Raw genomic sequence first — 25,291 nt, forward strand, 5'->3', positions numbered from 1 at the left:
TCAGCCTCTTCTCCCAGGCAACTAGCAACTGAAGAAGAACACGTAGTGTTCCTCAAGATGTGCTAGGGCAGGTTCAGGTTGGACATGAGAAAAAAATTGTCACTGAAAGAGTGGTTAAGCATTGGAACAAGCTAACCAGAGAGGTGGTGGTGTCACCATCCCAGAAAGTGTTCAGTAAACTACTAGACATTCAACTTAGAGCTATGGTTTAGTTGACGTGATGGTGTTTAGTCAAAGGTTGGACTTTGAGGTCTTTTCCCTTCGCTGTGGGAATGAATCACTGTGCAGATCATCTGTGTACCGTTGCATGGATAATAAGCAGAATTTACCTAACACTGTAACCTAAGTTAAAGGACTAACAAACTGTAAATCATTCTTCAGGTGAATCAACCCTATAGTAGAGCTGCAAACTGTCACACAAAATGCACAGCTGCCTTCTAGATAGTAGAAAAGTCTTGGTTATCTCTGCTCTTGCCTTTGTGAATAGATTGAATGATGTGTGTAGGGCAGGAGTTGCAAGTGCTGTAGCCAGATATCTGTACTTTGATAACTTTATGATTTGTAGGAAATTCAATCTTAGGAATAAGCCTTTTAATGGGACAATCCATGGACTTAGAGAAGGTAACAAATATATACCAAAGTACACACTGTGTGGAAAGGCAAGGACATCAAAGGTGTCGTAAGTTAAATAAAGAAGCTTTTAAGTTTACATAAATCATGTTGTGTTCATTTAGTTTTGTTGACAAGGCAATACAAGCAATGAATTGAGTCACAGATTACTGACATTTATACAGAGACACAAGTCTTCAAAGATAGGCTCCTCAGTCCTGCATTTTTACAGGCTACTAAAGAAGCATTTACTGCTAAGTAAGCTGTACAGCATGACTTCCAGGATCAGATCATACAGCTAAAATAATCACAGAAAAATTTAAAAGGTAATGGTTAGCCCTCTAAAGGCAGGTAACGGTTGTAAAGCATTAAAACAGACTGCCCAAGAAACTGGTAGAGTCACCCTCTCTGGAAGTGTTTATAAAAGTGTGTGGGTATGGCACTTGAGGATGTGGTGTAATGGTGAACATGGTGGTGCTGAGCTGATGGCTGGACTTGAAGGACTTTTCCAATCTTAAAAATTCTCTGATTCTATAATAAAAGCAATGAGAATAAGAAAAAGCTCTTCAAAATAACTTAGTGGGTAGCAATGTGTAAGCATGTCTAGATCGTATCCTGTTCCCTGTAATTATCAACCAGATAATCATTGTTACCTGTTAAAATTGAACCTCTACTAGTTAGATCTGCTTTGCTATACTCTATTACTGAACAGATCCAGTCAGTTCCAGATAACAAACAGTTCCAGATAATGAAGCTTACAGCTCTCCAACACTTTAAAAAACAATCACTCCTACATTTGGAAGCCAATGCTTGCCTACACACATGTTGGAGAATTTGACTCTAATGTATCTTATCAGAGCACTTGGGTACTTCACCAATGTTGCCCTTCTGTGGTCTGTATGCATGTATTTCATTGCATAAAAAAGCATTTTAGTTCAACTTCACATCTGTGCTTCCTTTAAGCTACTTTAGCCTTTGTAATACTACAATGTAATAACTTATCAATATTCTTCACAGAATTCAGAATGTATAGATTTTGGTGGATATTTTCATCTGAGTTTCTGGGGACTGAGGGCGGGAAGGAGTGGGCACTGTTTTTCAGAGCAGGAAGAGGACAAGTTTCTAAAGTGATACACTGTTTCACAGGTTCACACCAAGTCAGCCACTTTTTTTCATATGCTTACTGACAATCACATTTAATTTAGACATACGGAATATTAACATAATCCCCCCTCCATGCCCCAGTCAAAACCAAGAGTGAATCTCATTTGTCTCAGTCTAACAAGAACCTCCATACCTACAATGTAAAAAAAAAAAAAAAAAAAAAAAAAAATCTACCTGAAGGTCATCTTCTTTCTATTTATGAGGGTATTTGCATACTTTGAGATCTCTCACTTTCCCTTTTCTCCCTACACCAATTACTTCCATTAAAAAGGACATCCAAAGCAATGGTAAGTTCTTGAAAATTCAGCAGTACTTTAAGCAAGGTAAAAGGTAAAGAATAATCTTCAGAAACAAATATGAGATACCTCCTTCTTGGGGCTATGAAGATATCCTGCAGCAGATGACCATTTCCACAATGAACTTTAGGACACCTTTTGAGTGAGAGGACAAATCTCTGTTATTTAAATGATAAAAAATTGTAATTTTGTACAAACAGGTCAATAAGTACTTCTATACACTTCAAATTCTTTAGAGCAAACAAAACAGACTTTATTTTTTTAATTTGATTTTTATTTCACACAGTACTTGAAAGACTGGAGATGCCTTTTTGTTAATGCCAGTCAAAATTTATTTTACAGGATATTTTAAGCCAAATAGTAGGCAACAAGTTTACTTACTTCTTTATAAAGTATTGCTAAAAATTCATAATGCTTTAATATGAGTTTCTGCAGTGTAAAAATAGACATCCTGTATTACAAACTCATACAAAATACATCAGTACTTTCAAAATTAATGTAGCATCATTTTGGAAAGACAAAAATAGCAGTCAATCAAATGACTAAACCCTAAACTGTCACATGGTTAGCTGAAGTTTTCTTAAACAAAGCAGCCTATTTAAGTCAAGATTATGATGACATGTTCTAACTGTATTGCAGGAACAAAGGTACTCCATAATTAATACTGAAGCAAGTTCCTCATAAGCCTTCCCACTACTTAGTGGGATCTGCTCCCACTTCACCAAGACAGATGCACAAAACATGCATAGGACATAACCAGAAAATATTATATAAAGGTTGCTATTTTCTTTTGTCTTGCTTAACATTGAGGACTATTACTTTGTGGTGTACTAGACTAAGGAAACAAGGGATAGTTTTGTAATAAACTCCAAAGCATTTTAAATACTAGTGATTTTTGTAAACTATCCGATCAAAAAAATAATAATTGTGTGCACAATCTAAAAATAAATTAAACCCAATTTAATTCTCTGGATTTTTCCATGTGCACATGACATATACCAGAAGTCAGATCATTCCTTTACAGCATTTTGTCAAGGCACTTCATTGTCTCATTTCAGGTTGAAGTGCTTTGATGTTCGCAAGCATCTTGTCTTTAGAGGTTATTGCAGTGAACATGTATTTTTAAACTGCTATGGTTATTTCACACACACATAACCTTCATTTTTGATGCTTGGTATTTTTTGTGAAGGGAAGTGGTTACATTTATTTAGGATGAATCCATTGCCATGATTACTTTGTAAAAGTCAGCTTAAAATTGCAACCATAAATTCTGCGCAAAACCACAAACAGGTATTTGCTCATGGAACAGTCTGTGACAAACTTAAAACCTTTCAGAAAATAATTTTTGTTAAATATTGCAGTTTTTAAAAAAGAATTTTTTGTGAAATTATTATATGGACTACAGCCCTTCTGTCCTGACTAAAAATAGAATTCCCCTGAAAATTAGCAACAGAAGAGAGTGCTGGTCAAGCTGTCACTGTCTTCTGTATTAAAGACAGCTAGGTTTCATATAGAGATGTTTTAACCACCATCAGGTTCAACAATAATGATCTCTGCACCGTAACACTGGGATCATTACAAGATGTCTGCTATATTGTTGTACGTCAGCCCTGGAATTCTGTGTAAGTACAGCACAGCTGTGAGTCATCGGACATTTCAACAGCCATTAAACTAAAGATAATTTATTCTTTCAGATAAAGTACGTTGCTGACATTGGTTTAACAGGAGCTCTCACTGAAATTTCTCTTCTTGCTTCCCACCAAGCACAAATGCTCTGTACTTTGCACGTTGAATAGAAAGGATAATGGATAGAGTTAGTGCTTTTGTTTTAATCTCTAACTTGCTTCCCAAAACCTTGGCGACAAGAATCTACTTAAGATAGCCTCTACCACGTCAGTAAAGCACATTAGCCACCGTCTTTTACACTGGTGATCTTGGCCTGAAACTGAAAGTATTCAGTCTGTGCTCTAAAACCGTAGTTCCCCAAGACATCATCTCACGTCACCTGGCTTCCCTCTCATCAGAAACAATCAGCACATCTCCGTAGACCCTATACAGAACACGGAGTTACGTAAGCTCTAGCTCATGACGTTCATTAAAACGGAGTGCAAAAGGAAAAAAAAAAAAAAAAAAAGGCAAGCCTGCTTCGAATTGGTTTTCAGTTGAGCCGCTCCCCGCTCAGCCCACGGTGCCAGCGCCGCCCCTGCACCGCGCCCCGGACAGGCAGCGGCAGCACCGGCCTGCGGGCTGCGCTGGGGACCCAAGGCCGCGCCGGGACCTCGCTGGCAGCGATTCAGAGGGTCACAGAATGGGTCAGGCTAGAAGACACGAGGTCATTTGTTCCAACCTGTCCGCTCAAGCAGAATCATCCAGGAGGACGTGGCACAGCTTGTGCCTGGACAGTTCTTAGGTATCTCCGTGAGGGAGACTGTACAACCTCTCAGGGCAGTCTGTTCCAGTGCCCGGTCACCTGCACGGTTAAGAAGTTCTTCCTCGTGTTCAGGTGGAACTTCCTGTGCATCCGTTTGCCCCCTCTGCCTTTTGCCTTTTGTTGCTCGGCACCACTAACAAAAATCCACCTCCGTCCTGTTGACACACGCTTTTTAGACATTTACACAGCCTTCGCCACAGACCCGAAGCCAGAGTCTGTTCCCGTGTGCAGCACCTCCCCGCCGCCCGCGGCTCCCGCATTGTCCGCCCGCGCAGCCCCCACCAGGCTCGAGGGCCTCACGGTGCCCGGGCCCGCACCGCGCTGGGCGGAGCCGCCGCAGCCCCGCCCCGCCCAGCTCCATGTTCCTCGCGGCCGCGGCGGCCGCGCTCGCCCTGCCTCGCCTCTCTCGGTAAGCGGCGGCCGCGCAGGGGCGACCGGGGACAGGGCGGGGCGGCGGAGCGCCGCGTGTGCGGTAGGGCTGGGGCGCTCCGGCCGGGACCGCGGGCTGGTGACCGCGGCAGCAGCAGTGCGTCTGCGCCTGTGCGGCGGGGGCCCAGCCAGGAGCGACGAGCGGGCGGCGGCGTGGGACGTAGCCGGTGAGGCCCGAGGAGGGCGAGGGGCGCAGGGGCACCCAGGAAGGGATGGAGGAAGGGGGAGCCCGCGGTGGCGGTGCCGTTGCCCGCGGCGGGGCGGGCGGCGCGGTGGCCCCTCCTCTGCGGTGCGGCGGAGGAGCCGTGCGGGCCGGTGGGCGCCGCCGGGGGGCTGCGCGAGGCCTCGGCAGCGCCGGCGTTGAAGTGACCTGTGGGGTGAGGAGGAGAACCCGAGGGGCCTGATTGTCCCGAATGCAAGAGGGAATATAATTTATTTCAGTTGATTTCCCACGTATTTCCTTATCCCAGCCCGCTGAGCCTACCAGTCCCTGCGGTTCTCTCCCTTGAGAACTGGTGACAGCCTGACGGCCCTGACGGGGACCGAGCCTGGCTGAGACGAGGGCACCCCGGGGCTGCTGTTCAAAAGGTTTTTGATCCTCCCTTTTGCTTTTGGTAATTCCTGATGCCTGGGAGGTCTTCTGCCGCTGGGGCCTTTGTTTGAAGCTTCCTTGGCGGCTGTGGTTAAGCCGCTCAGAGCTTGCCGAGCTCGCAGCTGTCTCTTGCGAGAGCTCCGTCAGCATAAGCGGGGTTCAGCACTGCTCATACCTCACAGGCAGGCTGACGGGGAAAGAGCGTGGAAGTCCTCAGGGCTGCCCGCGTTGGGTGGTTGCGAAAGAACAAAACCAGTTCGAAATAACTGGTCGGTGGAGTTTAAAACTTATATTCCAGTCTGAACTTGCTTAACTTCTGTGCCGCAATCTTGATACTGCTTTCTGCTGAAGAAATCAGAAGAAATAAGCCCGTTTTTCAGTTTTACATTGCCCTCTTTTTATGTTTCAGAGCAGTAGGAGGACGAATAGTCTAATAGTATAAAAGAACAAAAAATTGCGATGTCTGCATCTGTTCTTATGCTTCTGTTTTTATTTTTTATTTGACAGTAGACGCTTTAGTTTGGGCCTGAACAGCTGATGTTTTGATGTCCTTAGTTTTTGAGGTTTCACAGCCTACAAGCTACTTGTAAAGAAATTACACATAAGAAAAGCTTTTTCTTTAAGAGTTTTTATTAATAAGAGTTTTTCTCTTGGTCCTAAGTACCAGTAGGTGTTTAAATAAAATGTCAGTTCATTTCCCATTCTCACCTGATTCTTGAAAAGAAAAGAAAGATTCCCATGAAGCACTTTCTCTGATTTGTCAAATATATGGTGTCTCTGACAGGAATCTAAAGGCGCAGCATCATGGTTATGAAAGCTACACTAGAAGATGATGATTCAGGATGGGAACTTGGTATGCCTGACAAGATGGAAAAGAGTAATACCAGTTGGATAGATATAACTCAGGATTTTGAAGAAGCTTGTAGAGGTGAGTTGTTGTCCTTTCATTCTGAGAAAACTTGGAATCCTTTGGAAGCCTAAACATAGTTCTTTAAGCTCTTTTGAGCTATAGTTTGACCCAGGTTCAAGCTTCAGATGGATGACCACTGATGGATGACCTACAGAGTGTTAACTCTGAGGTTAGAATTATCATGAATTACCTCACTTTGCTTCGTCTTCTAAATTACATAAGTACCTCTTTAATTAAAGTTTTTCCGTCTTAGGCATTTTCTTATCTGCCTTTTTTTTCCTTTGCAAAGATTTCTTCCTGTCTCTTCTGCCAAGTGGAAATGTCATTGCTGCATGCAGGGTCAATGCTCTGTTTCCTTCTTGTATATTTTTTTTGGATTCTCAGGGTCCAGTAATTCATTTAATTCATTAGTGCATCATTTTGTGTTGAAGCATGTCTAAGTTTTTGAACTGATGCAACAAATGGGGAAGCACTTGCTTCCATTTAATCAGTGCCTTTATTATTGTTATATGCTACTGCTAGTTTACAGTTTTTTCACTGGTTTTATGATGACACTAGGAAAAATAAATATAAAAACTGCATCTTACCACACAGAATATTACATAATGATAAACACAATTTCTGTACATTATTTCTCTGTATTACTGTAAATTACTTACGCATAATTATCGCTGTATTACTTACACCTGTGTGCTGAACATACCTAAAGACTCCTTTAAAAGTTATGAGGAAAAGCAAGCCTTTCAGTAGTCTCCCCTAGAAAAGACTAAGGCACCTGAGGAAGGGAGCAGAGGAAACAGCTATATTCCAGGCTATTCACATGCTACTATTTCACAGAATAATCATCACAGAATGATTTGGGTTGGAAGGGACATTAAAGACCATCTCATTCCAACTCTCTTGCTGTGAACAGGGGCCCCTTTCACTAGACTGTGTTGCTCAAAGCCCCATCCAGCCTGGCCTTGAGCAGTGCCAGGAATGGGAGATCCACAACTTCTCTGGGCAGTCTGTTCCAGTGACTCACCACCCTCACAGTAAAGAATTTCCCAATATCAAATCTAAATCTCTCTTCTAGTTAGTTTAACAGCATTTCCCCTTGTACTGAATATGCCCTTGTAAGAAGTCCCTCTCCAGCTCTTTTGTAGCCTTCCTTTATGAACTGGAAGGATGCTCGATGGTCTCCACACACCCTCCTTTTCTTCTCCAGGCTGAGCAGCCCCCACTCTTTCAGCCTGTCTTTGTAGGAAAGGTACTTTAGAATTTTTCCTTTTTTTTTTTTTTTTTTTTTTTCTTTTCTTTTTTTTTTTTAGCCTCTTTTGAACTTGGACCAACAGATCCATGTCCTTCCTGTGCTGGGACCCCAGAGCTGGATGCAGGGTTCCAGGTGGGGTCTCACCAGGGCAGGGCAGAAGGGCAGAATCCGCTCCCTTCACCTGCTGTCTAAGCTGCTTTGGATGCAGCCCAGGCCATCAGCTTTTAGGGCTGGGAGTGCACCGTGTGCTTACTAATTCTAAAACTTCTTTAACTACTAGAATAACAGAGGGAGGAGGGCACACTGTGAATCACTGTTTTTTTAGTGTTTCAGTCTTGAAAGTGCTTTGTAAGTAAAAGCAGTAGTGTCATGGGATGACCTGGGCCAGATGTCAGGCACCCACCAAAGCTACTCACTCCCCTCCTTCTGCAGGTGGACAGAGGAGAGAAGATCTAATGAAATTTCATGGGTTGCAAAAAGGACTGGGAGAGATCACTCACCAAATACTGTTAGGGGAAATCAGGCTCAGCTTAGAGATACAAAGTGAAATTACTACTGGCAAAATCAGAGCAGGATAATGAGAAGTAAAAGAATCCCTTAAAAACAGCTTCCTGCCACCCCTGTCTCCTTCCAGCTCTGCCTCCTACCCCAGCAGCACAGGGAGACAGGCAGTGGGGTAATGGTCAGCTCATCAACCAAGGCTTCTCCCACTGCTCAGGGAGGGTGCGTTTCCCTGCTGCACTGTGGGGTCCCTCCCACAGGAGAAAGTTCTCCATGAACTTCTCCAGTGTGGGTCCATCTCACTGGAACAGCTCTCAGTGACCTGCTGCAGTGTGAGTCCATCCCACAGGCAGCAGTCCTCCCAAAACTGCTGCAGCCTGGGTCACTGCTCCACAGGGTGCAGTCCTTCAAGGACAGGCTGCTCCAGCATGGGAGCAGGGCCCCTCTCTCCCCAGCTCTCGTATAGATTCACAACCCTTCCTCAGGCATCTACCTTCTGTGGTGTGAGCCTCCTCCATGGGTTGCAGGTGGATCTCTGCATCTCTGTGATCCTCCAGGGTCTGCAGGGGCACAGCTGCCTCACCATGGTTTGTACCATGGGCTGCAGGGGAATCTCAGCTCCAGTGCCTGGAGCATCTCCTTTCCTCTCCTTCTGCACTGACCTTGATGTCTGCAGGGCTCTTCTTCTCCTGTGTGCCCACTTGGCAAGTAAAGCTGTTGTTCATCTGCAAGTAAAACTCTGCAACTTTTTTTGTTGTTTTTATTTCTTCTTAAATCTGTTACCAAGAGGTATTAGTGTTTCTAATTGGCCAGCAGCACATCCATCTCTAGAACCAGGGATTGGCTCTGCTGGACATGGAAGAAGCTTCTGGCAGCTTCTCACAAAAGCCATCCCTGATAGCCACCCCCCCACAAGCTACCAAACCCAGGACATGCAAACACAATGCAAATAGAAATGCCTGATCTGCTTCCTGCAGCTTGTTCTCTCTTGGCATGAAGCAGTTTCATGTGTGACAAAATTACCCTGGAAAAGGTGTGCATGTAGGATGATAGTAATTGTTTGTTTTGTCCTGTTCCTTTGTAGAACTGAAGTTAGGAGAACTGCTTCATGACAAGCTGTAAGTATGTGTTTGGGATGATTCTGGCTTTTAGATATTACTGCAAACATGTTAATGTTACCTAATAACTAAGCTTTTTTTAGACTTTTATTTTAAATAATATTCTACATCTTAGCGCTGCATATATGCTGCACATGTATGAATGCTGAACATACCTGATGTTCTAAGTGTAACATGACATTTTTCAGTGTGATTGAAATTGTATTTCAGAAGTTCATAGCACATCTTCTGGTCTGTGGTAATTACACTGCTATTTTATGGTACATGCTTTTATGAAAAAAGGCCAGAAAGATTTTAAACTTGGTTGCCTGAAATGTCATAATCAAGTATTTTTAAAACAATTGGTATGATTTAATGCAACTTCAATAACATGTTAAAGCACAAAGTGAGAAGTCAACATTGAAAGAATATTTCAAAGAGAAGGATGTGGTAAAGACTTGCTGAATTTATTAAAGAATGATGAATTTAAATAATTTAAATATTTTAACGAATAAATTCTTTTTAGTGAAGGTGTTCACTTGAGTAAAGAAAAGTTATATTTGTAACTAATAGTTCAGAAAACAGGAGCACAGTATGAAATGAAAACTTGCTTAAAAGTGTGTGCAAGGATGTGCAGCTAGTTACTTAGTTGAGTCAAAGCACATTTTCAGCTGTAGTTTTAACATAAGAGCATTTCAGAGCATATACAGCAAATTCACTTTTCAGAATTTAAATATGCCACGTGCAATAAACTTTTTGTGTTACAAAGACTGTTGCAGGAGTTCTGATGAATGTCGTGGTAAAGTGAAGCACTGTATCTCTTCATATGTAGGCAAGTCTTCTTTTGATGTGGCTCTTCTGCAAGCTTTTATGCCCTGACTACAAGTGATAGGTTGTCACATGCTGAGGGAGTTTTTTCAGTATCAGTTTTCTTAACATGCCCATTTTAAACAAAGCCATTATATTCAGTATGTATTAGTCTATGTCATGTATATTGTCATTAGTGTGGAAGAGGGGGACATATCTTCCTTGGTTTTTTGGGTGTGGTGTAATAGCGAGCAGCTTGTTCAGTTAATATCAATTTATGATTTTACATGATGTTTATGAAGATGCTGTGAAGTTCATAGAAACAAGTGCAAAGAGATAGTAGTGGATTATTTCATTCAGGAGTGTTCTTCGTCCTTAGAGAAAGGCTAATGATTTTATTTTACTTTTAGCCATCTCTTTTCCTATGAACTTGAGAGATCCTTGACTTCCTGAAAACCATGAACTCTGAAGATCAGTACTAATGTTTACATATCTTATTGTCTGTGGTCAGAATACAGTGTACTTGGTTTGTCTTTCTGTGTTCTTTTTCATTAGTTTGTGAAGACTGTTTTGTATAAAATAACTATATTCAGCACCTTTTTTTTAATTTGTGTTCTTAGTTTTGGTCTTTTTGAAGCCATGTCGGCCATTGAAATGATGGATCCCAAGATGGATGCTGGTATGATTGGAAATCAAGTTAACAGGAAGGTTCTTAACTTCGAGCAAGCTATTAAGGTTTGTGTGAATTTACTGGGTTTATCTATACTGTAGAAATACACAGTTTTGTCAAATTACAGTTAAGCACAATACACCATAATTAGTATTTTCAGTCTTCTCTTGAAATTTATGTTTTTCCTTTTTTCTTTTGGATAAGTAAAAAATAACTTGTGATGTTTACCTTTCTTCTTAACTGCATTATCATAATGATGCTGACTCTTCCAGTGAAAAGTACTGTGAAATTATTTGGTATTGCTACCTCAAGTTAATATATTTCCAACATTGTTTTCCAAGTCAGTCTGTGCTTCCCCTAAATGTGTCTTTTATATGAAGATGTATTGGTTAGCTTCTGTTTAACCTGAATGGAAACCAGCTTCCTTAAACAAACTGGAAATTAACATTTTATCATTCTTTGAGTTTATCAGCATTGAACAGAAGCTGGATAATTTACTAACAGTGACAGAAATGATTAACTTTTGTTTTATGATCAAGGTAGATTTGAGGACAGAGGTTGAAAGATTTGCTGTTGTTTTGGAAAAAAAGTAATGCACTCAGAGAGAAGAGTCTTTTTTTTATGGTGAACACTTGAAATACAGTCAGAGAACTCTGTAAAACACTGGCTAAGTCATGTAAAATGTATGCAGGATTGCATATATTGGGCAAATTAAATAGTCAAAGTTGCAACCTTTTGCGTGTTGACCTCTAAGGCAGTAAAACACTACAAGTATTTCCAGTTTAAAAAGCATTCTTCAAAGAATTGGTCCTGCATGTTATTCCTTGTTCAATCTTTATTATGATTATACTGTCTTGTGATTTTAATGTTAGCAGTTAACTGTTTTTTAACTTTTCTTGGCTAGTAGTAACTAGGAATTGTTACTTTAGCATTCTCTTTGGGTAGTTTTACATTTGGTCAGTGTTAACTGATGGGAATGCAAAGTTCTTAAGAACTGAGACATGTTGTGAAGCTGGTCAGTAAAGCTAGTGGTGTACAATTACTCTGAACTGTCAAACGAATTTTAATTTCCTTTTTGGCTTTGGTATAAATAAGTTGTATTTTGTCTGTGTTCTTCCATAGTATTTAGCGTTTTGGTTGGGGTTTTTCTGTTTGTTTCTTTTCTAAGGATGGCACCATTAAAATAAAGGATCTCACTTCACCTGAGCTAGTAGGAATAATGGACACGTGTTTTTGTTGTTTGGTAAGCATTTTTCTATTCTTTAGGTGGGATGTTTTTTCTTTCAAAATATAATCCTTTAATCCATCTTAAAAAAAAAAAAAAGTGTAAAAAACCCAGCAGAACTGAGATAATGATTGACCAAGCAGAAAATACATACCTATATTTTAATTTCCATTTAGTTATTTGCATCGTCTGTTATGAAAGGCTTAATTTTGATTTTTAATTTTTTTTTCTATAAGAAATATGGAAGATTGCTGTTAACACCTTAAAACCTTTAAAAGGTGTTACAGTTTCTGGTTTTATAAATGTATGTTATCTGATTACCTGCTATGTATTGATATTTGACGGTGTTGGAAGCTGAGTATGTAGTAAGTGGTAGCACTGTGTTGCTCCTTTCTGTACAGCCAGAATTGACTGAGTGTACAGAAGCATTTTGAAGAAGGAAAATAAATATATTTAGGGAAAAAAAAAAGTCGAATATCAGTTGCTTATTAATTGCAGAGTTTTTTTGTGTATATGCTTCAATTTCCTTAGTAAATTATACTCATTATTTTCAGTTAATGTTTAAAATTACATCAATAATACTATTTTTTAAAACATTTGCAATCAGTTTAGTCAGAAAGACATAAAGATCTTAGTATATCTGATACAGTGTAACATCATTTGTTTTCTACTCCTGGTCCCCAAAAGGGACAGTGCTGATATTAAAAATACGGTTCTAGTTTAGTTTTTGGCTATTTCAAGATAGAAATGTGAGTTACTGAATCTTTCCTTGTAGCTTAAAGAAACATGGAAGTGGTGGAGGGGATTGTGACAAGAAGCTCTATGTTGTAAAAAGAGAGAACATGAAGAACATTAGTGACTTGTCTCATAGTCATTTTCCATTCACTCTTTATGCAGAAGAAGTTTATAAAGATGAAGGTCTCATAACGTAATGTCATGTCCAACTCACAGTATTTGACCTGAACTTTATAGAAGAGGCTTATCAACACCAGAATTCTAGGCTTGAAACACCTTCACCAAGTACCTTTTTGGTACTTGGAAGGTTGCCTTGGTAAGGAGTTTCTTAATGAGTGTTTGAAGCACAATAAAATGGAAAAAAATGCATCTATAAAAATGAGGACTTGGCTGTCATGAGTAAAATACTTACTTTCCTTTTTTCTAGATAACATGGTTAGAAGGACATTCCTTGGCACAGACAGTATTCACTTGCCTTTATATTCATAATCCAGACTTCATAGAAGATCCTGCTATGAAGGCTTTTGCTCTTGGAATCCTAAAAATCTGTGATATTGCCAGAGAAAAGGTTAACAAAGCAGCTGTTTTTGAGGAGGTATGTGTTTCCCATCTCCTGTGGAGTTAAATATACATTATACCATAATGCAAGTAAAACAAGGTATTAGTGACATTTATTAGTGTTTGATTTGAGAATACAGTGGGAATAGGAGTTCATCATCCTCAAAGTATTAAACTGGGTGTCTTTAAAATGCTTTTTTTTCCAATTTTTTGAACCCTGGAGGCTGAAATTTTCAGGCTTTTTGCGCTAAAAGGTGCTGACCCTCAAGCAAGCACCATATTTGACATGAGGCCTTGGAACAGGCTTCTGAGATTGAGTGATAGCACTGGGGTTGTGGATGTGTATTTCAAATAGTATTGTGTCATCTCACAGGGGGAAAAGCTTGAATTTCGGATTTTAATATATAGCAATACATGTGAGTCAAGAAAGAGGACTTTGGGCCTTGTCTGAGTCCTTCTTCTTCAATATCTTCTTCCTTCTTCTTCATGGGTTTAGGTGGTTTTCTGTAATTGGTGGATGGAGTCCGCGTTGCAGACTTCAAGTAGTTAGTTACTGGGGTTAAAATAAAAATAATTAAGGTGATATTTCATAATTGGACAGATTGTCCTTGAAAAGACCTGGTAGAGATAGAGAAGTACTCCGTTTTACCTCATTTCTTTAACTTGCTAGGTAGAGCTCATGGCTCGTGAGTCTGTAAATAGGTAAAAAATAATAAGCAACCAAGTCCAAACACAAACTGCGACTCCTGTGTATTAATCGTGATCCTGGCAGAGAAAGAGAAGCCAGAACCATCGCACCCAATGAAGGCGTTTCATTCTCTCTTCTGTATTTTCCTTGAATACTGGAGCCACATAAATATTTTACTGAAGAAGAAGTGCAAGTCTTGTGGTTAACCATTTGAAATCCATTTCGGTTGTGGTTTTCTTCCAATTTAATTTTTTTCATTTTTCTGTGTTAGATAGTCATGATTGTCTCTTGTCTAAAATATCCATCTGGCAATGGGCTCAGAACAATCTCTATTTCCTTTGAGCTTGAACAAGTCACTCTTGCTGACCATATCTAAAATGGATCAAATACTACTTTGCAGCTATACCTCTTGTAACAGTTTGGTAGGGTGTCACTTGATGAAAATAGGAAGGGCATATTGGTATTAAGGATTTATGCAGAAAATAATTACCTCAAGCTGGATTTGGGTGGGAAAGTCATTCGGTGTATTCATTCTTAGTGTCTTTAGCTATGTAGAATAAATCTGTACTTTTATGCTTGATGGAATTAAACAAAAGCACACCTGATGCACACCCACAACCACTCCACTAAAAGAGAAAAACCAAAAAGACCTATTAAGAAAACAAAACCTATTAAGAAAACAACTCCCAAAAAACCCAAACCAAAAAGAAAACTCAGACCCCAATCTGAAAATGTAACTAGAGCTTTTATATTTCACTACATATTGCTCCCTTGATTATTTTTTATTCTTTTTTTAGGAAGATTTTCAGTCAATGACTTACGGTTTTAAAATGGCCAACAGTGTGACAGACCTTAGAGTTACAGGTACAGTTTGTTCTTTCTTGGTATCTGTCCAGCAGCCTCTTTATCTTTTGAGTGTGTGATTACTTTCAGACAGATTTGATTAACTGCTAGGAGTCTCAGCTGTTAAGTTTTTGGGTTTTTTTTTGTCTTGTGAAAATTACTGACTTGGTAAAAAGAGAGATCAAATTACTTTTCCTTGAAGAAAAGGTTTAGTTGTCTTGTTAAGTCCCTGAGAAGCAGAAGTGCTTTTAGATGTGCCAACAAAATGGCTAGGCATGAGTTCATCATGGTATAGATACAAAACCACTGGAAAATGCATTGCTTGAATTCTGCTTTCTTGCCTCACAGTTTGATGTCCTCTTAATAGGCTGCTTTAGGGAGAAAAACAATCTAATAGTTCTATAGCTGTGAATACATATGTTATTAGGTACATACAAGTACATTTGTTAATCTTTTGATGCCCGATTTTTTAGTATGTATTTGAGCTTTCCATTGATTGATTTCTGAAAAGTTTGTGCACACTTCAACTTTGCATCAGTTGGTCTATATTCTGATTTTTGATTGTTCCAAGACATCTCCACCATTCCTCACAAGTTTATTTTTTGTCTAGTATTTGGCTAATGGGTATGTAAAGCACTTACAGGTTTGATTTTTTTCGCCCCCCAAAACTTCTTTTCCCCTGAGTGGTGTGGGTGTGTGTGCCTAGGAATGCTTCTCAGCTTTTAGCCATGCTGTGATTTTTTCCAGGTATGCTGAAAGATGTAGAAGATGACATGCAAAGACGAGTGAAGGTATTTTTTTCATGTTTGTCTTGTCAATTATATTTCAGGTGTACTTAACATAGGTTTGGGGAAGGGAGTTGGAGAAACGAAGGAGGTTTGTGTCATTATAGTGGGGTTTTTGAAGAACTGCCATAATGGTTTCTGTAACATGCTTTTAGTTTGCCTTCTAGCTAAATTTTCAGACTTTATTTGTAAACTCTTTAGTAGTTGCTTCACTGGTAGTAGTAGCTGGAATCATGATATACAAGATAACACTGGGCTGGGACACAGAAAGTAGGTATATAACTTTCAGGTTTTAGGCAGAGATAGTATCTAACATTAAAGAAGTTACTTAATTTTCCTTTACCACAGCTTACAATGTGTAAAGTGTTTGTGCTTTGCCCATTTGCGGAATTTACTGACATAGATCTTATAGGAGAATCACTCAAATACCTGGATTATATATTAAGAAATTTTGAATTTGAAAACTGACTTTTTGGGTTATTTAACAGGTGGATATTTTAGAGAAGGCAAAGAGATTTTATCAGTAGCTTTCTTTGCAATTTTTAGGAAATTATTTGACATTTCTTCACGTTGCAGAGCACTCGAAGTCGTCAAGGAGAAGAGAGGGATCCAGAAGTTGAACTCGAAGTAATGAATTGTTTGCTTTTTTCCTGGATTTTGTGGGTGTAAATGGGAGATTTAAATACGGTATAACAACGCCCATGCATATAAGAAGCAGCCAGAAAGTGTAACCACCCAGGTGCATGGGGAAGAGCTGGCAAACAGCAAGACAGGCTAGTTAGGGCATACTGAGGCATTTTGTGTGGCAGTTTGGTGCAGGGAGGGCAGGAGTCCTGTGCAGGCACCACAATACAAGAAAGCCATTAAGGTATTAGAGAGTGTCCAAAGAAGGGCCATGAAGATGATGAAGGGCCTTGAGGGGAAGTTGTATGAGGAGCAGGTGAGGTCACTTGGGTCTGTTCAGGCTGCAGATGAGGAGACTGAGGGGATATCCCATTGCAGTTACAACTTCCTCATGAGAGGAAGAGGAGGGACAGGCACCAATGATTCTTCGTTGGTGGTGACCAGGGACAAGACTTGAGGGAAAGACCTGAAGTTGTGTTGGGGAGGTTTAGGTTGGATGTTAGAAAAAGGGTTTTACCCAGAGAGTGGTTGGGCACTACAGCAGGCTCCCCAGGGAGGTGGTCACAGCACCAAAACACGCTTGAGTCCAGGAAAATGTGGACAACACTCAAGCACGTGGTGTGACACTTGGGGTGGTCCTGTTCAAGGCCAGGAGTTGGGCTGGCTGTTCCTTCTGTGTCCCTTCCAACACAGGATGTTCTGTGATTCCATGATCTAATATCTATTGCTTAGTAATTAGCAGTATAATTTTATTACAGCATCAACAATGTTTAGCTGTCTTCAGCAGAGTCAAGTTTACCCGCATCTTACTAACTGTCCTAATAGCATTTACAAAAAAAGAGGTACGTTCATTTGTCGTCTCTATGTTTGCGTTGGAATCCTTGAAATGCCCATTTTTTTGTTCTTTAAGATCAGGCACAGTAATCTCTGTAGATTTCAGGAGATTTGAATTGGTGTGGATGCAGGTAAATCTTTGAATACAGCCTTACAGTGGCAAATACTCAGTTTTTGTTCAGTGGGAAACACAGGAAAGACTAGTAGCTGACATTATTATGGTCTTGCAGGAGGACAGAATATTCATTACAAAACATTTAAAAATATTTCACACACATGAGCAAAATGTCTTGTTTGAATTTGTTCCCTCCTGTCGAGTTACCTGACACTGGGCAGCGTTTTGTCTCTATCAGAAGTGCTAGGTTTTCCTTCCACATGATACTGAATGTATATCTAGACATCTTTGGTCTGAGAAGAGGAATTTAATAGCATTCCGTACTATTTACCTGTTTTTTGAATATAAGATTTCCTAATTGCTGAGAGAGAAAGGAATGTCGCGTTTTAAGGCAAAGAAATAGAAGTGCCCCCAAGCAGATTCTTACATATTGTATACAAGACTTTCAGTTGTAATTATCATAAAGTCTTACATAGCAAAATGTACAGCACTGAATTTTTGTACAGATACATAAAATACAAAGAGTGCTACCACACAAAAATGTTGGATTGTTTGGTTTTCTTATCAGAACTGGTTGTGTAAGAATATCAGAATATTAATGCTATTTTTTTTCATAAACTAACATTAATTAGATAGTCAAAATGTATAGGTTTGTAATAGTTATTAATAATTAATAATAGTTAAGACCACATTCTTAATTATTGATAATTTATAATAATTGTAATTAACAATTAGTAATTGTTTCCTGCCCTTCAGACGAGTGCAGTTGCAGAAGCTCAAAAACAAATGACTCAGGCAGCTGACTTGCTCTCTGCTATACACAATTCACTGCATCACGGTATGCAGGCACAGAATGATACCACTAAAGGAGGTATGTATCAAATTGCACCATTTCTTTCTTTCCTGGATATGGTCCCTTCATAAATGTAAATATCTTTGTATATTTAAAGAAAAGTTTAAATCACTACTTACTTTGAAATAAAATACTTGTTATGCAAGTTGTTACAGATTTGCATAGTTTGATTTGATTTTACCAGGTGGTGATTCTCCAGAAAGCAATACTGTTATTTTAAAGGCAGAGATAATGTGAACTTTTGATTAGATGCATTGCACTTATAATCTGTGTATATGCCATTTTTACATAGGGAACAGTACTTCACTGTTTGTACAGGTGTATGTTGAGGTGTTGAGGACTCAGGTTTTTTGAAGAGTAATCATTGTCTTAGTTGGGTTGTTGGAGTCTCAGGAAGTTAACTGTCACTTAAAGAATTCATTTTGGCTAATAGAATAATTTCTATTATTGAAGAGGGTTCTGAAAACAACTTACATGCAACTTCTCTCTGTCTCTCTCACTTCCTCCTTCTTTAGATCATCCTATTATGATGGGGTTTGAGCCACTTGTTAATCAGAGATTGCTGCCACCAACTTTCCCTCGATACGCAAAAATTATTAAAAGGGAAGAAATGGTCAATTATTTTTCCAAACTAATAGACCGAATAAAAACTGTATGTGAAGTAGTCAACTTAACTAATTTGCACTGTATACTGGTAAGCATGATGAATATTTCTTATTTATTGCCAAAAATAAGATCTGAAAATGTGACTTGCAAAAAAAATCATTCCATATGTGCATGCTGTTGCATGTATTTGGTGTTATTCACTGTTAGGTACAATTTCAAAGTTTACTAGCCTTCCTGATAATTACTACTTTTTTTCTTTTGACAAATGACCTTTCCTCTTCTCAAACCTCTCACTTTTCCCGTAATTCATTAAATAATTACGCATCTTAGTGGCAAAGGCCAAGCAAATTTCTTTGTTTGAAGAGCTGTGTCTACAGCATCAGAACATAATTCTTTGCTATATGCCTGACTTTTTACAAAATTCATTAAGCAGCATTCTGCACGTGCGTCTAAAACACAAGAGAGCACGAAAATAGGTGTTTAAACATGCAGTTCCCTAAATAGGCATAAAGTTAAGCACCTGCCTATATTCTTTCCTGAGTAACTGATGTTACTCTTAGTTACTGCCTGCATTTATTAGAAGACATTTAAATGTTTGAAATATTTCTAGGTATCCATGCATTCACTGACTGGTAAAAGAGATACAGTTACATCAAATTTCTTGTCTTCCTATTTCCTATTGTTTGCGTGAAGAATCTGGCACCAGTTAAACCTTACCTGGTTTCAGTCAATTTCTTTAAATAAATTCTCAGTTTTGTTCAATACCTGGTGTAGTTACATCATGATCTTAACAATCTCATAGTATTTTTTTCCATACTATCATCTTTCTAGTTGTTGTATTTGAAAGTTCAGAAACATTTTGTTAGGTAATGAGTAATTGCAGAAAATCTTCGTAATATATTCTGTTCTGTTCAAGCTATTCATGGTCTTACAAGTTGTATAAGATATGCTATGTTTGTGTGTGCTTCTAAACAAAATATAGGTGTATTTACACAGTTGTAGGTATTTGTTTAGAAAAGAGTGTGTGTGTAAATATGATTTGGTGTATATTTATACCTACCTAAATTAGCATATTAAGCTGATTTGTCTTTTTTTCTTTTCCTACATATACGTTAGGACTTTTTCTGTGAGTTTAGTGAGCAATCACCATGTGTTCTTTCAAGATCTCTGTTACAGGCAAGTCCTGATTATGTCTATTAATAAAATACTTCAGTATTCTTTATACATTTCAGTTATTGTTTTAAATATTTCAGTAATTTGCATATGAATTAATAATATTTAAGTGGTAAACATGTTTTGGTTGATATTTAAGTATTATGGAAGAAATGTTTTGCTGTGTGGATGATGAAGCATTGAACAAGTTTCCCAGAGAAGTTGTAGATGCTCCATCAAATGTTCAAGCCAGGACAGAACTGTTCTCCCTGTTTGGACAGAACTTAATGTATAGACTGCTCCTATTGTTACAACTGTAAAACTGATGGTTGGTGCAGAACAGGCTATTTCTTCTCACAGCTTCTCTTACCTCTTACCTTGAAAGTGCATTATACATTCCTTAATTCTGAATGAATAATTCCTTCTAGGAGTTTTTGATTTTAATAGTGTTCCCCTAGATGTCAGAACTTCTTTATATTTGATCCCTATTAAACCATGTGTAGAGCCGATGGACTATAACTATGGGAAAGAAAAATGTGTTCATAGAGTGTGTTTTCTCACTTTCTGCTGCATGTGTTTGTGTAATCCCTGGGTGCCTGACAGCTGAGTTTTTTCTTCAACTGCTGAAGAACTGTGTAAGAAAGAGACACATCACTCATGTAGGGAAGTTAAATGAGCATCAGACATGAACTCATGTAAGCAGTAACATCAGAGGGATTGAAAAACATTGGCAGTAATCTGGAGATACACCCTTACTACCTCCAGAGAAGGCACATATTTTACACTAATCTTCAGAAATGTCTGATTTATCATCTTCAAAGTCCAAGAAATAAAGTTTTGCATGCACTCTATTATGTAAGTAATAGAGCTGTATTTGGTGTCCTGGGAATACCACAGAAGTGTCAGATCTCAGTATTTGAGTCTTTAACCTCAGACTCAGTTGAACCATTTTAATTCTTAAAGTAATTTTACAAGTTTCTTATATATAAAAGGTACTGCCAGAGCTTTCTATTAGTAATCTAAAGCGTTACTTTTAACTTAAACCATGCTTCTAAAAACACATCTTTACTTTTAGACAACTTTCCTAGTAGATAACAAGAAGGTGTTTGGCACTCACCTCATGCAAGACATGGTGAAAGACGCCTTAAGGTCTTTCGTCAGTCCTCCAGTACTTTCTCCAAAGTAAGTGAATCTTGAGTATACTTGTATGTGTTTACATGCCTAATGAAAAAAATATTTCTGCTCACAAAAGCAATGACAAATGTACAAAAAAACATACATTTTGTACTTACTACTTATGTATGAAGGAGTCAGTTGCTGTTGCTCCACTCATGTTTCTTTTTTTGTTTTGTGCTGCATGGACCGTGGCATTTATAAAAAATACATAAGTATATGGATATTTCCGTTTTAGGTGTTGTCTTTACAATAACCACCAGGCGAAAGACTACATTGATTCCTTTGTCACACATTGTGTTCGGGTAAGTGTTCACTCTAATTACAACATGTATGTGTGTGTGAGCACGTGGCAGATTTGCATACATTTGAAAATTAGACCAGTTACTTTACACGCTTGACATGAAGGCAAAATTGAAGTTGGCCGTCTTAAATTGGTATTGCCTTTTAAAAGGCTGGTGTAATTATTGCCGATTTTCTCTTGCTTCCGGAGTTTTATTTAGCAATTCATTTTATAAGAAATCTGCATCTACTACCTCTTTACAGAGTAGTTTCATGTCACAAATGCATAGCACTAATCAAAACAAAATTATTTACATTCTGTCCAGTTTCATTTTTTAAAAATTGATTTAGAAGATTCTGTTGTTGAATGTGGCACAGTGAAAATCTTAAGAAAATCAGAATTATTTAGGTTGGAAAAGACCTGCAAGCTCATTGAGTCCAAACCAGCACTGCCAAGTCCATCACAAATACCCCTAAGTGCCATGATTACACATCTTCTAACTACTTCCAGAGATGTTGACTCAACCACTTTCCTAAGAAGCTGGTTCCAATGCTTGACAAGCTTCTTTGTGAAGAAATTTTTCTTAATATTCAGTAGAAACCTCCCCTGGCACAACTTCAGGCCATTTCCTCTTGTCCTGTCATTTGACAGAAGAGATGACCCCCACCTGGCTGCACGCTCCTTTCAAGTGATTGTGGAGATAAGGTCTCCCCAGGGCTCCTTTTTTCTCTCCAGGCTAAACACCTCCAGCTCCCTCAGCTGCTCCTCACGGGACTTACACTCCAGACCCTTCACCAGCTCCATTGCTCTCCTGTGGACATGTCCAGCCCCTCAATGTCTTTCTGGTTGTGAGAGGCCCAGAAATGAAGACAATATTTGAGGCAAGGCCTCACCAGTATTGAGTACAGAGGGACACCACTGCCCTGGTCCTGCTGGACAGTGTTTCTGATAACAGACCAGAATGCTACTGGCCAGCTTAACCACTTGGGCTCATGGATTTAGGCATAAGAAAATGCCCAAAGCTTTTTCCCTCTTTTGCCCCAGGCATTTTGCTCTGGTAACCTTCCCAAAGCATGCTGACCTAATCTCACATCCACTTGTGGTGTATGGAGGAATTGCCTCTTGTATCATTCCAGAGTTTGCTTTCCTGCTGATTGGCACTTCGTAGGGAGTATTAAGGAACCCACATCCTAATACAGGTGTATAAATCAGGTGCCTAAATAGACATCATAGTATTTCTCCTCAAGTTTCAAAGTTGTACTGATAATTCAAAATTACACTTAACTTCTTTCAGCCATTCTGTAGTCTGATTCAAATCCATGGACACAACAGAGCTCGCCAGAGAGATAAACTGGGTCACATCCTTGAGGAATTTGCTACACTACAGGATGAGGTAATGTCCTAGGCAGCAAGCCAGCAAAGTTTTCCTGGTATATTTCTGCCAGAGTGAAGCATGGTACTAAATTCTAAATGAATGACACAAAATCCTTAAGACAAGTATACCTAAAATTTAGAACAAGAAGTTGTTAGGATGCATCCAAAAACTTTGTGCCCAGTGTGTTGAACCTTGTTACATACTACATTTTTTAAGATGAACTTTGTCTAATAAGTGTAATTCAGGAAAACCTGTTGTGATGTAATTTAATGGTAACTGCACAGCTTTTAGTCTCTGTTGTGCTTGATTGTCAGTCTGCAAGAGGTGGCCAGGGGGTGATAGACAAGGCATGCTTACAAGACATCTTTGAAAATTCAGCCTTATACCTACATAAGGTGTAAACTGCAAAATTTTATAATAATTAAAATGAAAGTAGAAAAACAACTCTTGAAAAAATATGCTTCAACTGACTTTGGACATCTCTTAAGAATGGGGAGAGATGAGAAGAAAAAATATATTTTCTCTTGCTGGAAATACATTTCTTCAGCAGTGAGAGTCATATAATGAACAAAATATTACCCAAAATGGATATAGCAAGGAGAACAACTGAGGGAGGGAAATTTTGCATGCTCCAGCTTTTTCCAAGATGGTTTGAGTTTGTTGGAGTATTGTATTTGAGGCATTGTTTTTTTCATTTTGTAGCAGGTTAAATGGGTTGTTCTGTTTAGGATTATTGATGATATTCCAACTGTGAGAGACTTTGTCTTCCATACAACTGGCTTCTTAAGACAAAATTTGTCTTAGCAATATTTTAATTACTCTTGTGGAACACAGTGTGTTTCTTGCATATAAAGCTTATAAATTTATTTTTTCAATGCAGTTAGTTTTTTTGTTTTAAAAAGAGAAGTAATTATTGCAAATACAAAACAGTGAACAACAGCATGTAATGAGTTCTGAGTTTGTGCTCATGTGACTGCTCATGTTTTATATACAAATACATTTAAAAATTACAAATTTTACCTATCTAATGTTCTTGATATATTATTTTATGGAATATTTTAATTCTGTGCAGCATAATTTACTTAGGTGAATATCTTTCCAGTTTTCTGACAGTTCTACACATACTTCCAATCTTGCAATCTGGAGCATAAATTTACCAACCCAATCTGTTAAGATGTGATTAAGATTTTATTTCTGGTGTGGGATGCTGTTTCAGTCATATTTTTCCTCCTCTGTCTTTGAGGTGTTTTGTTTTGGGTTGTTGTGTTTTGTTTTTGTTTTTATTTTTTTTTTCCTCCACAGGCAGAGAAAGTAGATGCAGCACTTCATAGCATGTTACTGAAGCAGGAACCACAAAGGCAACATTTGGCTTGCTTGGGCACCTGGGTCTTGTATCATAACCTCCGCATTATGATACAGTATCTTCTAAGTGGCTTCGAGTTAGAACTTTACAGTATGCATGAATATTACTACATCTATTGGTAAGAAGATGCTTTATTGACATCTCTTTGAGAAGGGATACTCTAATTATAGAGAGCTATAACTAGACATATTTGAAGGGAGGACCGCAAATATGATTTTAAGATCTCAAGCTTGATCAACACTGTTTGGTTTACCTATTTATAATATTAGAGCTGGAGAAAAAACTCCATTGGTCTCCAGTTTTTTATACTTACTAAACGGTGTACTTTTTTTTTTCTTGAAATAGCAGGTCTTACTCTGTTTAGCTTTTCGGCATAGGGTCTTCTATTGACAGTGAATGGAAAATGCGCTGATTTTGGTGGACAAGAGCATGCAGGAGAAAAGCAATTTCATTTATTCTTTTCTGCTTTTGTAGTATCAGAATGAATAGTTTTATTGATCTCTACTATTCTGGAAAAGCTCTGTGACTTTTTAAGTTCCTTAACTGCAATCTGAAAGTTGTCTAGCTAGTATTAACTTTTTATCTGGGGTATATTTGAAGAGACATCTTCCACTTTCACTGAAAATGATCACATTATTTGGAGACAGAATACTTCTATTTTTCCACTTTCATTCACATTAATTACTTTTCATCGTTAATGGCTTGTGCCAAAAGATAATTTTAAAAAACTCCAAACTATCAAGAGATTCCTATGTAAGCCATAAACCTTCCTACTGAAAGATTAAAACAATTCAAATGACACAAAGCTCAGTGCATTTCATTTCTATGTTTCAACTGTGGGTTTAGTATTAAATGAGGAAATTAACATTCCAGAAGTTATCAGAAGATGGCAATATTCTTGAAGTAGAAACTCAATAAGTAATACCAACTTTTCTAGGTATTTTTGGTTTTTTTACCTGCCCATATTTACCTCCACCATTTGTATAAAACCACCCTTAGTTTAAATTGTCATGTCAACTGCTTTCTTACTTAAGGAAAAAAAAAAAGCAGTTTCTGAGAGGTAATGTGCAAATGAAAGTCAAAATTCTCTGTCACTTTTCTTCTGATTACAGCTTTTTATAACTATTGCTACATTTTTATTGTTCTCCAGATCTGTATTGTTTTCTATTTTTCCCCTATTCCTTTTGATTTTAAGTCAGTTAAAGTATTTATTGGACTTGCATCCACTTTCTAAAAAATGTCCTTAGAGTTGTCTGTTTAACTCTGAAAAAACTGCATATGGATGTTATGTGTTTGTGGGCTTGGCCCCTTTAGGTAATAA

At 38.5% G+C, this 25,291-nt stretch overlaps 1 protein-coding gene across 5 annotated transcripts in view; it reads left to right on the forward strand.

Moving 5' to 3' along the window:
- Positions 1-4,891: 4,891 nt before the first annotated feature.
- The window catches only part of NAA35 (N-alpha-acetyltransferase 35, NatC auxiliary subunit), a 28,033-nt gene continuing 7,633 nt past the window's right edge, over positions 4,892-25,291 (forward strand). Inside the window, exons 1-17 of one of the 5 annotated variants that reach the window (XM_066338774.1) lie at positions 4,892-4,909; positions 6,306-6,449; positions 9,269-9,302; positions 10,709-10,823; positions 11,927-12,001; positions 13,146-13,313; positions 14,762-14,828; positions 15,555-15,598; positions 16,169-16,219; positions 16,975-17,058; positions 17,922-18,036; positions 18,534-18,712; positions 19,741-19,800; positions 20,852-20,958; positions 21,188-21,254; positions 22,527-22,625; positions 23,910-24,088. In XM_066338774.1, coding sequence (XP_066194871.1) covers positions 6,326-6,449; positions 9,269-9,302; positions 10,709-10,823; positions 11,927-12,001; positions 13,146-13,313; positions 14,762-14,828; positions 15,555-15,598; positions 16,169-16,219; positions 16,975-17,058; positions 17,922-18,036; positions 18,534-18,712; positions 19,741-19,800; positions 20,852-20,958; positions 21,188-21,254; positions 22,527-22,625; positions 23,910-24,088 — 1,568 coding nt within the window. In that variant the 5' untranslated portion in view covers positions 4,892-4,909; positions 6,306-6,325. The other 4 variants (XM_066338772.1, XM_066338773.1, XM_066338776.1 and 1 more) reach the window with 4 other exon arrangements.

The sequence above is a fragment of the Sylvia atricapilla genome, chromosome Z, assembly GCF_009819655.1.
Source record: "Sylvia atricapilla isolate bSylAtr1 chromosome Z, bSylAtr1.pri, whole genome shotgun sequence".
Lineage (NCBI taxonomy): Eukaryota > Metazoa > Chordata > Aves > Passeriformes > Sylviidae > Sylvia > Sylvia atricapilla.